At 34.9% G+C, this 16,126-nt stretch overlaps 1 protein-coding gene across 4 annotated transcripts in view; it reads left to right on the forward strand.

Moving 5' to 3' along the window:
* LOC127850081 (septin-1-like) overlaps window positions 1-16,126 on the forward strand; it is an 86,122-nt gene that overhangs the window by 20,209 nt on the left and 49,787 nt on the right. Inside the window, exon 1 of one of the 4 annotated variants that reach the window (XM_052382923.1) lies at window positions 1,271-1,349. The exons of 2 other annotated variants lie outside the window; for them this stretch is intronic. Coding sequence is in view for 1 of the 2 variants with exons in the window: in XM_052382914.1 (XP_052238874.1) it covers window positions 12,183-12,215 (33 nt within the window). In the remaining variant the exon portion in view is untranslated. Of the gene's footprint in view, window positions 1-1,270; window positions 1,350-12,167; window positions 12,216-16,126 lie in introns of those variants that run through there. One more of the 4 variants, XM_052382914.1, reaches the window with a different exon arrangement.

Below are 16,126 nucleotides of genomic sequence, written 5' to 3' on the forward strand. Positions count from 1 at the left end.
AATGATATCAATGTTTTACCCACTATGAAATGTTTATTTACAAATAAATACACACACGCCAATTTTCGTGCACTTTTTATCAGAACAAAGAAATTAATTTAATTCATTTGCACTATGTATTTGTGGCTAGATTTTGTAACGGAAAATAGGTGTACACGACGCGTGCAAACCGTGTCAGGTGATTTAAGCATGTACAATACAGCTGATCTGATTGGGCGCTTATTTCATTAAATCTTTAAATAGAAACATATGCGGAAATTCATTTGATAATTTCGAACGTTTGTGTATGACATTCTTTGGGACTCTTATTGTCAATATTAACCAGAATTCGCTTTTAAAATGGAAATCGGGCATATGCGGGATTATTGAGTAATGGATAAAGACGGAAGAAGTTGTCCTCAAGGTGCGGTTTTATACAGCTAGGTGCGAACACTGTTTTGTTTTATATGCAGCATTTAAAAAGACACAAAAAAACCTGTCAGGGACATGGGTATGAAATACATGTTGACATTTTAAAAAGGATACTCAATTATATCTGCCAACAATGCTAATAATCCCATATTGCTATAATCTCTGTGAAGATTTTATATGTACATGTAACGTAGGAAAAATCGTTCTTCACCACGTTGACCGGGAACGCGGTGAATCGCGGTGAATCACCACGGAGATTATATTAATCGCATTCACGGTGATCATGCTTGACCTAGCGTGATGAAACGCGCGAGATTGCGGTGATTTTTCACTCAAAATAAATAATGATCACCTCGTGCCGGTGATTTAGGCAAAAATCGCAGGCCGCGTAGTGTATATGAAGAAAAGAAGAAAATGAATTTGTATGACAAATACTTTCGGTTTTACTAAATCATTCCAATTTTATTGATTGTGATTATATTCTTTTTTGAGGCTTTACTAGCACTGTGTATTACTTCTGCAAGCACATTTTTTTCAGATATTGTTATTAACTAATAAGTGATAATTTGAAAAGTTATAAACAAAGATTTTTTTAAATGCAATTCCAAAGCCAAAAAATTTATTGACAATCAAAGCTTTTTGGCTCACCTGAGCATATTGTTCTCATGGGGAGCTTCAAGGATACCAATCTTATCTGTTGTCGCTAACCTTTTAGTGCAAGCATCCATGCATGTATTTACTTTTCCTTTAAAAGACTTCTCCTCAACAACTTGAAAGATTGTAACAAAAATCTTCTATAAAACTTAATAGAGGTGAGCAATCTAGATCCATCTTTAACCTCTTGTTTTTATCTTGAATACAAGATACACCAATTATTTAGCATGAAACAAAATATAATGCTTTTGTAAATATTTCAGTTTGAGGTAGACACATGGGATGTAAGTAGTGCTGTTAAAGTTATGCAGGAGTTAATTTCCTTTGATAGTCAACAGTAACTGTTAGTAGTGTTAGATACTGTTAACTTGTTCCTAGTTAATGCATTTATAGATTATGTTACTGAGTTTACTTTTCACAAATAAATGTCTTTAGCTCACCTGAGCACATGTTATTGAGCTTCTAGGAGACCATGATGTCTGTCTTTGGCCTCATGTTGGAGAGCTGGTTAATGTTTACATTTGAACAATCAAGTGTTTGCATGCTGGTAATGTAGGCAAATTTTGTGTGTACATTCAACATTGGGGAAGAAAAAGATTATGATGCCATACATGTATATTTTTTTTGTTAAAAGTCAAAGGTTTGTTGTTAAGCCAATACAAAAATTATAAAAATGGCAATTTATCCTTAACCCTTTCCCTCATAAGAAGTAAAATGAAAATGGCTTTTGCAACAAGCATAAAACCAGAACAGCCTGCGAGTAACTGGCAGTCTGATCAGGTTTTATTCTGTTTGCTGCCCCATCAGAAACTAACTTCTAGGGGTTGGATATGAAGCCTTTAAAACTTGAATTTAGTAAGAAAGGTATTTAATTAAATGTAACTTTCTAAAGGACAACAAATGCATCAAAATACGTATTTAAGTGTTTGGGATTGATAAAAATAGTTAGTTGACAACACAATAAACAATGCAAGGGCATGATTATTCTTTTGGCAGGTATAAGTGATGCCACTCAATTTCTATTTTTTGGTTTATGAAAATTGTAGTTGAAGGTAGGCAGAATGAGTAGGGAAAACAAATATAATTTTTAATGCAGCATTTATTTTTTCATCAGAAGTCCAAATAATTATATATTTTCATATTCCATTCGTTAACTTAAAAATACACAGTTTGTCTGATTTTAAGAAAGAATGAGTTTCCTTAATGTGTTTTAAGTTATAACCTGCTGCATACTACAATTTAAGTTCTTTCCATATAAAGCTTGCCATTTTTAGCTCACCTGTCACGAAGTGACATGGTGAGCTTATGTGACCGTATGATGTCCGGCGTACGTATGTGCGTCCGTCAACAATTTGCTTGTGTAGACAGTAGAGGTCACAGTTTTCATCCACTCTTTATGAAATTTGGTCAGAATGTTTATCTTGATGAAATCTGGGTTGGGGTTGTATTTGGGTCATCTGGGGTCAAAAACTAGGTCACTAGGTCAAAAACTAGGTCAAATAATTGAAAAACCTTGTGTAGACTATAGCGGTCACAGTTTTCATCCAATCTTTATCAAATTTGGTCAGAATTTTTATCTTAATGAAATCTGGGTTGGGATTGTATTTGGGTCATCTGAGGTCAAAAACTAGGTCACGAGGTCAAAAACTAGGTCAAATGATAGAAAAACTTTGTGTAAACAATAGAGGTCACAGTTTTCATCCAATCTTTATGAAATGTGGTCAGAATGTTTATCTTGATGGAATCTGGGTCGGGATTGTATTTGGGTCATCTGGGATCAAAAACTAGGTCACTAGGTCAAAAACCAGGTTAAATAATAGTAAAACCTTGTGCAGACAATAGAGGTCACAGTTTTCATCCAATCTTTATGAAATTTGGTCAGAATCTTTATCTTGATCAAATCTGGGTTGGGATTGTATTTGGGTCATCTGGGGTCAAAAACTAGGTCACTAGGTCAAAAACTAGGTCAAATAAAAGAAAAACCTTGTGTAGACAATAGAGGTCGCAATTTTCATCCAATCTTTATGAAATTTGGTCAGATTGTTTATCTTGATGAAATCTCAGTTGGGATTGTATTTGGGTCATCTGAGGTCAAAAACTAGGTCACTAGGTCAAATAATAGAAAAACATCAACAATTTGTTTGTGCAGACAGTAGAGGTCACAGTTTTCATCCAATCTTTATGAAATATGGTCAGAATGTTTATCTTGATAAAAACTGGCTTGGGATTGTATTTGGGTCATCTGTGGTCAAAAACTAGGTCACTAGGTCAAAAACTAGGTCACTAGGTCAAATAATAGAAAAATCTTGTACAGACAATAGAGGTCGCAGTTTTCATCCAATCTTTATGAAATTTGGTCAGAATGTTTAACTTGATGAAATCTGGTTTGGGATTGTATTTGGGTCATCTTGGGTCAAAAACTAGGTCACTAGGTCAAATAATAGAAAAACCTTGTGTAGACAATTGAGGTCACAGTTTTCATCCAATCTTCATGAAATTTGGTCAGAATGTTTGTCTTGAAGAAATCTGGGTTGGGATTGTATTTGGGTCATCTGGGGTCAAAAACTAGGTCACTAGGTCAAATAATAGAAAAATCTTGTGTAGGCAATAGAAGTCACAGTTGTTATCCAATCTTTATAAAATTTGATCAAAATGTTTATCTTGGTGAAATCTGGGTTAGGATTGTATTAGGGTCACCTGGGGTCAAAAACTAGGTCAATAGGTCAAATATTAGAAAAACCTTGTGTAGACAATAGAGGTCACAGTTTTCATCCAATCTTTAAGAAATTTGGTCAGAATATTTATCTTGATGAAATCTGGGTTGGGATTGTATTTGGTTAGTCAGGTGAGCGATTCAGGGCCATCATGGCCCTCTTGTTTATTAGTACTAATAATGTGAAACTTTGGCTTCATTATACTAAATATCTGAGGTATGCCATGGTATACTCTCCACAAAAAAAGAGAATAATTTACTGGCAGATTTGTTATGTTATTCTTTTCTTAACCTTTGTGGTGGAAAACATTGATATTCACTAAGAAATCACCGATACGTTTTAACTTAGAGACTGAAATGGAACACTTGCGGAAGGCAGTTTACAATCAACTAGAAAGAAGCTGGGGAAAAATAGTTTAAAAATCAAACAAAAGGTGGACACATGAGATACAGTTTTTATTTCTTAAATGCTCTTTAAGGAAAATATGGTTAAGTTGGGTTCTTTGTGTTAAATGTTGACTTCATTTTTATGTCCCCCACTATAGTAGTGGGGGACATATTGTTTTTGCCCTGTCTGTTGGTCTGTTGGTTGGTCTGTTGGTTGGTTTGCCCCAACTTAAACATTTGCAATAACTTTTGCAATATTGAAGATAGCAACTTGATATTTGACATGCATATGTATCTCTTGGAGCTGCACATTTTGAGTGGTGAAAGGTCAAGGTCATCCTTCAAGGTCAAAGGTCAAATATATGGGTCAAAATCGCTCATTTAATGTACACTTTTGCAATATTTCAATATTCAAGATAGCAACTTGATATTTGGCATGCATGTGTATCTCATGGAGCTGCACATTTTGAGTGGTGAAAGGTCAAGGTCATCCTTCAAGGTCAGAGGTCAAATATATGTGGCCGAAATCGCTCATTTTATGAGTACTTTTGCAATATTGAAGATAGCAACTTGATATTTGGCATGCATGTGTATCTCATGGAGCTGCACATTTTGAGTGTTGAAAGATCAAGGTCAAGGTCATCCTTCAACGTCAAATATATGGTTCAATTTGTAATGTCACTTCTGCAATATTGAAGCTAGCAATTTTATATTTGACATGCATGTGTATCTCATGGAGCTGCACATTTTGAGTGTCGAAGAATCAAGGTCAAGGTCATCCTTCAAGGTCAAACGTCATATACGGGGACATAGTGTTTCACAAACACATCTTGTTTAATAAAGTTTAAGATTTTACATTAATTTACATGAGGATTTCAAGTAGTGTAATGTGACTCTTTGGACATGCACAAATCACGTAACTGTATCCTATAATATTTGGGATTTTGTTTCCAACTGTATTTGTTTTTACAAAGTAACCAACCAGTTTGCAAATTTGGCAGTTGCTATCGGATTTGTGAATATTGTAGGAAATAAAAAAAGAACATTTTTGTATTTTATTCAGAATCTCTGAGTAAGTGTTAAAAGCATTATCATGGGCTTGCATAAATTTTGCTTAAAGGCTCCCATTTCAGATTTAATGACATGTACCCAGTTTTATTACTTACCATATATTAAAATTTGTACCCTGTATATCATTACAAGGGATTTAAATGCCAGATGTTCAATGTTATTAGGAACACAAGCAATGTGTCATTTCCAGCATATAATTATGCCTCACTCAGGGAAAAGGGGGTTTAATGCATGTGCGCAAAGTGTTGCATCAGATTAGCTTGTGAATTCTGCATAGGCCTATCAGAGATGGCACTTTTTGCCGAAACTGTATTTTCACTAAGGACAGATTTCTTTTTAACTCTTTCAGTGCTGGAACCGAATTTTGAAGGCCTTTGCAAACAATTTGGATCCAGATGAGACGCCACAAAACGTGGCGTCTCATCAGGATCCAAACTGTTTGCTTTTCTGATAGTGGTCTTTGAAAAAAAGTGAAGAAAATGATGATTTTAGAAATTCAGCAGACACCAATTAAGCAGACGACAAATATCCCAGCATGCAAAGGGTTAACACCTTCTCAGGCTAATCTGGGATTACACTCAATGTTCATGCATGAAGCCTGATTTTCCAATAGCATGTCTCAATTAAAAGTTAATTTGATATTGGTTACACGATATGTTGATTATATTACATTGTGATGATAATACATGTAGTTCAGTTTGAAAAATACAACATGATTACAAGAGGATAGGATTTTGTGACCACTGAGCTCTCTTGACCCTTCCTACTTGCCTTGCAGTTTAAATGTTAGTAACCTTTATGAGACGAAATTGATATGAAGGCCACACAAGATGTTGTGGGTTGTGCACATTTGTCTGAGTGTTTTCAGTATCTTGTCTCATCAGAAGTATGTCAAAGTTGAACATGTTTCATATGTTGACTCCAGATGCAAGGTGTTAAGTTTCTAATCTTAAGGTTTTTTTAAGAGATCAGATCCTCAGTTTACTGATGACATAATGTATGCATATGAGTATTATTGGCATTTGTGTTATAGAATATGCATTAATGTATTGCTATAATTGTATGTGTCTTGTTCTGTGAACATTGGGCAAAATGCATGTGCATAAAATGTCGTCCCAGATTAGCCTGTGCAGTCCGCACAGGCTAATCAGGGACGACACTTTACGCTTTAATGGTATTTTTCGTTTAAAGGAAGTCCCTTTTTTACCGACAATCTATTTTAAGCGGAAAGTGTTGTCCCTGATTAGCCTGTGCAGACTGCACAGGCTAATCTAGGACAACACTTTACGCACATACATTATGCCCGGTTTTCTCAGAACAAGACACATATTGTCATCATACATATTTGGCCTATTATTTTAATTTCCAATCTTAGTGGGATATTCATATTGCAAGCCTTAATTAAATTTCCTCATACCAATATTTGTTCCCTTATTTGTAGGGCTGCAACGAATCCAAATATATGTTCGGATCCGAATCTGTATTCAAATATGGTTTCTTGCAGTTTTTTCGGATCCGGATCCCTCAGATAAGAAAATAAGAATTTTTTGTCTAAATTAAAGAAATCGATGTTTTAGAAGTATAATTTGACTAAAAAACATCAAACATTTATTAACAAAAAGATAACAAATTTCTCGTTTAACATTGTAGCGATGTCAAAATAAAAAGAAATCTTAACACTTATTCACTTAATAGTTAGCTTATTAACATACACTCTTCACTATTCATACAGTTTGATGTTTGTTTTCACAAAAATTAACATATCAACATTGTCCGGGTCCAGGCAAGCCCTATGAGCACTGACAAGGTCTCATGCTGTTAAACATTTAGCATTTTAACTTAGTATATGACAAAATATGCTTTCAAGACAATACTTTATGCAGGAACACAATTTGACAGGCCGCGAAATAATGCAATATTTACCTGAATAACATTCCAGCCACACTGGATCCACGACCGTTGTTTTAAATACAACTCAGAAAGACAATAAGGATTGAAAACTTACTTATTGCCATTAAGAATTGCATTTGCAATGTGTAAATCCTCCATGATTTCGAATTAGTTTTTTGCTTTAGGTGCTCATAACGTAATGTCCAATGACACTCTTATACAATAAAAGCTGAAGGAGCTTGAATGATCTGCCATTTGACTGTCACCCGTTAATAAATATCGACTATTATACGTATCTTTTATCTTTTAAACAGAACCAGTCTGTATAAAAAACAATACTTGTGAAAACAGCGCTAGGTTACATACAACTATGAAAATAAATATTCGGAACCAAAATATCCAGGGATGGATCCGTACCCGCTAATCTGAAGTTGGATCCGATATCATCGGATATTTCAGGTACCCGTTGCAGCCCTACTTATTTGCCAGTGCCCAGGTATTCTAGGTTCCTACCACAAAGGAAAATGATGATTATTTTACCATAAACTGCCATGGTTTAATGTAAAACCATTAAATTTCATGTGGTACGAAATTTCGTGGATTTCGTTGGTCAGCTGAACCATGAATTCAAGTACCAACAATTATTTATACATTTTAAATCTGAAATCGGTCGTTTCCGAATGTCATTTCCGACACTTGTTCAACCATTTTGAAAAAGACATTGTTTGATTGAGAAATGCTAGTTTATACAATATGTTGTTTTCTTGATAAGTGTAAGGGTAATAATACTTTTTAAATCAAGCACGGTATTTAAACTGTACATCAACGATTGTTCTCTTTTATTTTTTGCTTTCCGGTTGTTTATAGAGAAATATCAGTGAATTAAAACTGATAATTTCACTGTTTCAAACAATGAAAATTATCAGTGAAAAGTATCGATAATTTTCACTGTTTACTGTGAAATGACGTCATTTTTTTAAACGAAATGACGTCATTATCCCAGCGAAATTCTTTAGTTAAACTCTTTAACAATGTATATAAACTGAAAAGAGCATAAAATAAAAAAATCGACTCGTGGTCATAGAAAATATATATTTTCACTCGTGGCTGCGCCACTCTTGAAAATATTATTTTCTATGATCACTCGTGAATTAAAATCGATAATCCACCGAATCCAACAAATATCCTCTATTTACGTGACGTCGTCAAATTAACAGTTTGCAGTTTTGTCACATATGTCAATTAGTGCCAATTAAAGTTAAAAGAGACATAACGGTTTTCACCCGTGTATTTTGGGGACTTTATTAATCAATAGTTACTTCAATAGGGGATGGATTGCGCTGAGGATTGCAAATATTGTCAAAACAACATTGATGTCAATCAGCGACTGGGGACCAACAAGTGCGCCACTTTATCGCTCTTATCGACAATTATTGGCAACACTTTCATGCTTCAGTGCACATTAACATCAAATGTTGCTGTCAACACAGATTAGCAGATTATGTTTCGTTAAAACTGTGGTTGTTTTATGAAAAGTTTAATTTTTATGACGGTCAGTCTTCCCCAAAAATTTGAAATCCATGAAATTATGTGTCAACGAATTAGTTGTTTTTTTTTATTAAAGGGGCCTTTTCACGCTTTGGTAAATTGACAAAATTGAAACAAATTGTTTCAGACTCGCAAAATTTTCTTGAAGGTATGATATTTGTGAGGAAACAGTAATACTGCACATTGACCATGCTCTAAAATATTAATTATGTGCATCTTTTGACGATTTAAAACCTGAAAATTATAAAGCGTTGCAACTTGAAACGATTGAAAAATTTGGAGAATTCTGTTGTTGTCGTATTTTTTTATAATTATACGAGGATTGCATATATAATGTGAAAAATACACTGTTTGTCATGAGAGCGTGGTCTAGTGGATAGAGCAGCAGACTTTTGCTCCATGGCTCCAGGTTGGTCAGTGGTTAGAGCCCCGTTGAGGGTTACTTTTTTTTAATTCTTTATTTGTATTCTTGTTTTTTTACTGGAGATTTTTAGACCCAATGTTAACATTTATTAATATAAAGCATTTAATGACAAACTTCAAAACATGCCAAAATCTGTGAAAAGGCCCCTTTAAACCACGAGATTTCATATCGACGAATTTCTATACGTTTACAGTACCCTGATATTTTATGGTCATACAACTATGGTACAAAATGGTTGACCATGTTTTGTTTCACATCACAAATGTGTTTAATAGCCAATTAACAAAGGTGGATGAGACCATGAAATACCATAAACAAACTTGGTTGATCCTGGTCACTTAAATCATAGTCTTCCAAAGTCGGCCATTTTATTCATGGTTATTTATTGACCATGGTAGGCCTTAAAACATTGTGATGCTATTAAAAAACATTTGATTTTAGGAATAGAAATAATGTGATTATAAGATTCCATTTGTTGTGATAAACTGTATTGCACTCAGTAAGGATCTGTTTGCAATTTGTCAATTACAGGTGACATAATATGTTGTGGTTTGATCTACAGTTCAGATACAAATACATACATATGTTGGAATTACGTTAGATGGAGACCCAATCATTGGAGAGTTCAACACATTGCAAACAGTTTTCCATTTAGCTCTCAATACAAGTTGCAAACTGCTTTTTCAGTTTTTGGACTGTCAAAGAAAGTTTGAAATAGAATAGTTTGAAATAGACATGTTTAAGCATGTCCCAAAAAAATCTAGAAAACAATCGATGGCCGGAAAACAAATGCACTTAATGACCGCCAAGTCGTCACACCTTTAAAAGAGAGCTTGAAGATAGATGTGATCTTGAAATAAACAAGAAATGACCCGCATCATGCAAAACTGGGTTCTATTCCTTATGCACAGCAGAGCTCAAAGCCAAGCTTCACATTCAGGCAGTATGTTCAGGGGCTACCACGTCCCATGAAACCTATTGGTTGCCTTAAAGGGGACAAGGTAACTCCTGACCAGACCTGTGTAAATACACAGGCTTGTCTAGAGTTTCGCTTGCCACCTATGTTATATAAGACCCATGATCATAGCGCTCAAATATAAAAATGTGAAAAAGCTGTTTGGATCAAAACTAAAAATTAGTTGGAAATAGAGATGATATGAAATAATTAAAAAATTTGAACGAGGGATGTGTATTTTAGTCAAATAAAAAAAATTGTGAGGGATCAGAGAAAAAGTTTTTGAAATGGCAAATAACTGAAATAAACATTGTTTGAAATAGCTGTGTGCAACTGTATAAAAATTTGGAGTTGCTTGGTCAGATTAATTTGATGCCTGTCTGTATGACAGTGTGTTGGATGATGCAGATGTCTAGTTATGTTTATATATTGTGTAACCTTTTCAGGGCCATATTCATCATTTGTGCTATAAGTAATGTAGTAAGACTCAGTCATGTGCTGTCAATTAATTTTGCTGTGTGCGACCATGAATAAGCTTTTGTTTGCAAGGCAATTAAATAAACAAGGTTAATAAAATCATTCATTTATATTTGTTGTTTCTTGGCAATACATTTAGTTATAATATATGGGATGTGCTCTGTGTATTGGGGGTTAACTTCATGTGCGTTAAGTGTTGTCCCAGATTAGCCTGTGCAGTCCGCACAGGCTAATCAGGGACTACACTTTCCGCTTAAACTGGATTTTTGCTAATAAGAGACTTTCTGGAAACAAAAAATACCATAAAAGCGGAAAGTCCCTGATAAGCCTATTCAGACTGCACAGGCTAATTTGGGACAGTTTTTTAGGCACATGCATTAAACCCCCTTTTCACAGAGCTCGGTCCATTTATATTTGTTGTTTTCTAGGCAATACATTTCAGTAATTAACTATGTAAGGTAAATAATGGAAATTGTATTGTGTATTTTGCAATAAAAAACACATAAAAAACATTGGTAATTTATAATTGTTTGTCCAAAATTGTGCTTCTTCTATATTGTTAAATATGCAGTGACATTGATTTCAGAACTTAATGCAAAACCATTATTAACAAGTAATGTGCTGATTTTGTTCTTTTCTGATCAGGATGTTACAAAGTTTAACAACTGTCACAATCAGAATGCGAGGGGAAATAAAATAAAATGTGAAAACAAATCTAGAATGATGTTCAAATTTTCTTTCACCAGAGTTACATGTTGTAAAGAGGAATATACATTTCTGGAATGGAAACCTGCATTATTTAGTCTTAAAATTAAATTTTCAACTTTTGACTCTCATTTTTTTTGATTAAATCAGTTTTTATTGGTTAGCCCCTTCAGGACTGCTTGCAACATTATTCATACACCGCTATCATTGAGTAAACGTTTACTACCGCAAAGGGTGGCCACAAAAGTGTCACAAACAGTTAGGTTTTGTTTGCCTAATTTTATACAGGCTTCCACAAGAGTGCGGATTTTAATTTGTCATCTTACATCTTCTGTTATAAAGAAACAGTGTTAAATTGTATAACTTAAGATTTCATCGTGCTTATTTTGTCTTGATATATTGGTTAGTGAACATGGTGGATGTTTTTGGATTAGATTCAAACTTTGGAGAACTTAGTGCTGTAAATTGCGTTTAAGTTTAATAAATTAGTTCAAAACATGGTGTCGTTAAATCAGAAAGGGTTAATCTTAAACGAGCCATTTGAACTGAATGATATACAGCCATTCATGGGATTTAACTTGTGAATTCAGATTGAATATATTAGTCCAGATTTGTGGTTAAGATTTGAACTTTTGATTTCATGCGCTGAAATAATGATATGGATTACCTTCCTGTAATGTACATTAATGTGTAAATTATTTTCACGCCACACATATTGGACAATTTGCTGTTAACAACATTTGAAATACAAACAAGAGTTAAGATAACGAATTCTTAATAGTATTTGGGTGCCTAATATTAACAATTTTCCTAAATTGCACTTTAAGGTACCTATTATAGAAATTTAAAAAGAGTGATCATCAATAGACCCTTTTCACAATAGGCCAAAATTGATAAGAGCGCAAAATCACGTGACTTGCAGAACTCCAGAACGAGGCTGAACGTGTATGAATGTCCAATATTCCGGCGCAACACAGAAGGTGATTTCAACCTTTCACTCTTTTGAACATTTGGCGATGTAACGACTTAAAAAAAAACAACACAATATGACATTGTCAGAATAAGTTATAAATATGTAATTCACATTATAAGTGTCAATACATTAAATGAATTGTCTTGATTTAAGTACTTGTTTTTCTGGATTTTTTCACACATTTGACACGCTTTGTTAGAGCTTTTTTATCACGCTGTTTGAAAAAAGATATATCTTGTTTATTGATACATCTGTGGTTAAATAGCCCGTGTTATGAATAAACCCATTATCTCGTTATGATCATATACCGTGCCGACAATTACTAAATAACAGCATGGTGTCATAAACCACCCATGGTAGATGCCTTGTCATTGAACACCATGTATGGAACCCCAATGTCTTATCGTGGTAGAAGTATTACGTAGTCATTTCTAAGACTAATGTAACGCCAAATACTCAATCTTAATACTGTATAGATATTAGCCAGTTTAATAAAAATAATACAGTGAATGCTATACATTCATCCTAGCCTATTTTTCACACAGGCGGACATTTGTTCCTATGTTTTTTTTACAATCTGAACATTCGTGCCTTCGTTATTTTGACAATGTGGATAATGGTTCCTACATAATTTTGACAGCCTGGACACTCGTTCCATCGTTATTTGGACAGCCCGGAGATTCATTCCTGAATATTTGTTATCTTGGTCATTATTATCACATTTTATCAAAATAATATGGCACTCTGGGCATTTTATCCGGTATTTTAATATGTCGTTATTACAATAGTTATAAAAATAATGTTCTCATATTTTGTGTAATACTTTATATTGTTGTAAGATTTAATCGTGATCATGAGAATGATAACGTTGAAAAATAATCGAATACATCGACTTACACTGAGATCTGTAATTTGCCAAAATGTTGCAGAAATCAGGGCGTTAAAACTATGTAGGAGTATGTATATCCGGTCTGTCAAAATAATGTTGGAACGATTGTCCGGGATGTCTAAATAGGGTGGGAATGAATGTCCGGGTAGTTAAAACAACGTATGAACGAATGTCTGCCTTGTCAAAATTAGCGTAAGAACGATTTTCCTGGTGAAAGAATTTTTGGATACATCATTAAGTGCTTGATAAAAATACATTTAAAATATTTATTACCTTTTATGCTAAACACGAAACCTATTTAGCGGGTACTGCTAAAATAAAACTCTGTCATTACATAGTCTTATAAAGAGTGCTCTTTAGTGTATGGAGGAACACAATTAAAACAAGCACTTTCATTGACCACACCTGGTTAAAAAATGTTTCCGAAAAATAAAGACACACACACACAAACACACACACAAGGGAGATTTATGACATGATGTGACATATATTTATCACTTGTAATCATGTTTAAAGAGAAATCATGGCGCATGCATAGACAGTTCAGTTTGCTCCACGTTCGTTTTTTCACCTGTATTAAAGAATTCTTCAATATTGTCTTTCACTGTAAAAGAACATTAATTAAAGTTAAACGAAAAATGACACAACATTTAAATAGTTCATGTGCTTTGTTTGCATTTTCTAGTGCTTTTTCTTATGATTGAGTCAACACACATTTTACACGTTCGATCGTTCGTAAAAAATATAAAAGACCAACAAATTGGCTTTGAGAAGTTCAGTTATATAATAAATTAACCTATTGTATTATATGACTTTTGTATATCTTTGTTTTGTGCAATTATCAATTTTTATTCTTCAGATCACATTTGCTCTGATGACAATGGGTATCTTGAATTTGAATCAAGATTAAATAAAATGTATATACACGTATACACTAGTGATACTATATACTATGACTTTGAAATATGACTTGGGTGTGAGAATGTTTATTTCATAACCCCTCATCAATTTATTGACTAAACAACACATCCATGTATGCATATGTTTGCCGTAATTGTAACCAGTGTCAGTGCTCATGAAAATCCTGATTGGAATTAATAAAAATCAATTGGTTTATAATCATCGATATGCTCCGCCAAAGATCTATACACGTTCCGCCTCGTTCTGAAATTTGACGCGTCACGTGATATCTAAAAATAGCAACAGCGGTAGTATTGTGAAACTAGTCTATTATACAGCTTGTTGTGCAATTCAAATTAGCCTTACTCTTGTGAAAATGGGGCTTAATGCATTTGTGCAAAGTCTTGTCAGAGATTAGCCTATGCAGTCCTCACAGGCTTATCTAGGACTTCACTTTCGGCCAAGATTTTGTTTAAGAGACTTTATTGAAAAAAAAGCCTTTACAGCAGACACAATGCACAAGCCTTTACAGCAGACACAATGCACAAGCATTTACAGCAGACACAATGCACAAACATTTACAGCAGACACAATGCACAAGCCTTTAAAGCAGACACAATGCACAAGCCTTTACAGCAGACACAATGCACAAGCCTTTACAGCAGACACAATGCACAAGCCTTTAAAGCAGACACAATGCACAAGCATTTACAGCAGACACAATGCACAAGCTTTTACAGCAGACACAATGCACAAGCCTTTAAAGCAGACACAATGCACAAGCCTTTACAGCAGACACAATGCACAAGCCTTTACAGCAGACACAATGCACAAGCCTTTAAAGCAGACACAATGCACAAGCCTTTACAGCAGACACAATGCACAAGCATTTACAGCAGACACAATGCACAAGCCTATACAGAAGACACAGTGCACAAGCCTTTAAAGCAGACACAATGCACAAGCCTTTGCAGCAGACACAATGCACAAGCCTTTAAAGCAGACACAATGCACAAGCATTGACAGCAGACACAATGCACAAGCTTTTACAGCAGACACAATGCACAAGCCTTTACAGCAGACACAATGCACAAGCATTTACAGCAGACACAATGCACAAGCCTTTACAGCAGACACAATGCACAAGCTTTTACAGCAGACACAATGCACAAGCATTTACAGCAGACACAATGCACAAGCCTTTACAGCAGACACAATGCACAAGCCTTTACAGCAGACACAATGCACAAGCTTTTACAGCAGACACAATGCACAAGCTTTTATAGCAGACACAATGCACAAGCCTTTAAAGCAGACACAATGCACAAGCCTTTACAGCAGACACAATGCACACGCTTTTATAGCAGACACAATGCACAAGCCTTTAAAGCAGACACAATGCACAAGCCTTTACAGCAGACACAATGCACAAGCCTTTAAAGCAGACAATGCACAAGCCTTTAAAGCAGACACAATGCACAAGCCTTTACAGAAGACACAGTGCACAAGCCTTTACAGCAGACACAATGCACAAGCCTTTACAGCAGACACAATGCACAAGCCTTTACAGCAGACACAATGCACAAGCCTTTAAAGCAGACACAATGCACAAGTATTTACAGCAGACACAATGCACAAGCCTTTAAAGCAGACACAATGCACAAGCCTTTACAGAAGACACAGTGCACAAGCCTTTACAGCAGACACAATGCACAAGCCTTTAAAGCAGACACAATGCACAAGTATTTACAGCAGACACAATGCACAAGCCTTTAAAGCAGACACAATGCACAAGCCTTTACAGCAGACACAATGCACAAGCCTTTAAAGCAGACACAATGCACAAGTATTTACAGCAGACACAATGCACAAGCCTTTACAGCAGACACAATGCACAAGCCTTTAAAGCAGACACAATGCACAAGTATCTACAGCAGACACAATGCACAAGCTTTTACAGCAGACACAATGCACAAGCCTTTAAAGCAGACACAATGCACAAGTATTTACAGCAGACACAATGCACAAGCTTTTGCAGCAGACACAATGCACAAGCCTTTACAGCAGACACAATGCACAAGCATTTACAGCAGACACAATGCACAAGCCTTTACAGCAGACACAATGCA

Source organism: Dreissena polymorpha, chromosome 1 (genome assembly GCF_020536995.1).
Source record: "Dreissena polymorpha isolate Duluth1 chromosome 1, UMN_Dpol_1.0, whole genome shotgun sequence".
Lineage (NCBI taxonomy): Eukaryota > Metazoa > Mollusca > Bivalvia > Myida > Dreissenidae > Dreissena > Dreissena polymorpha.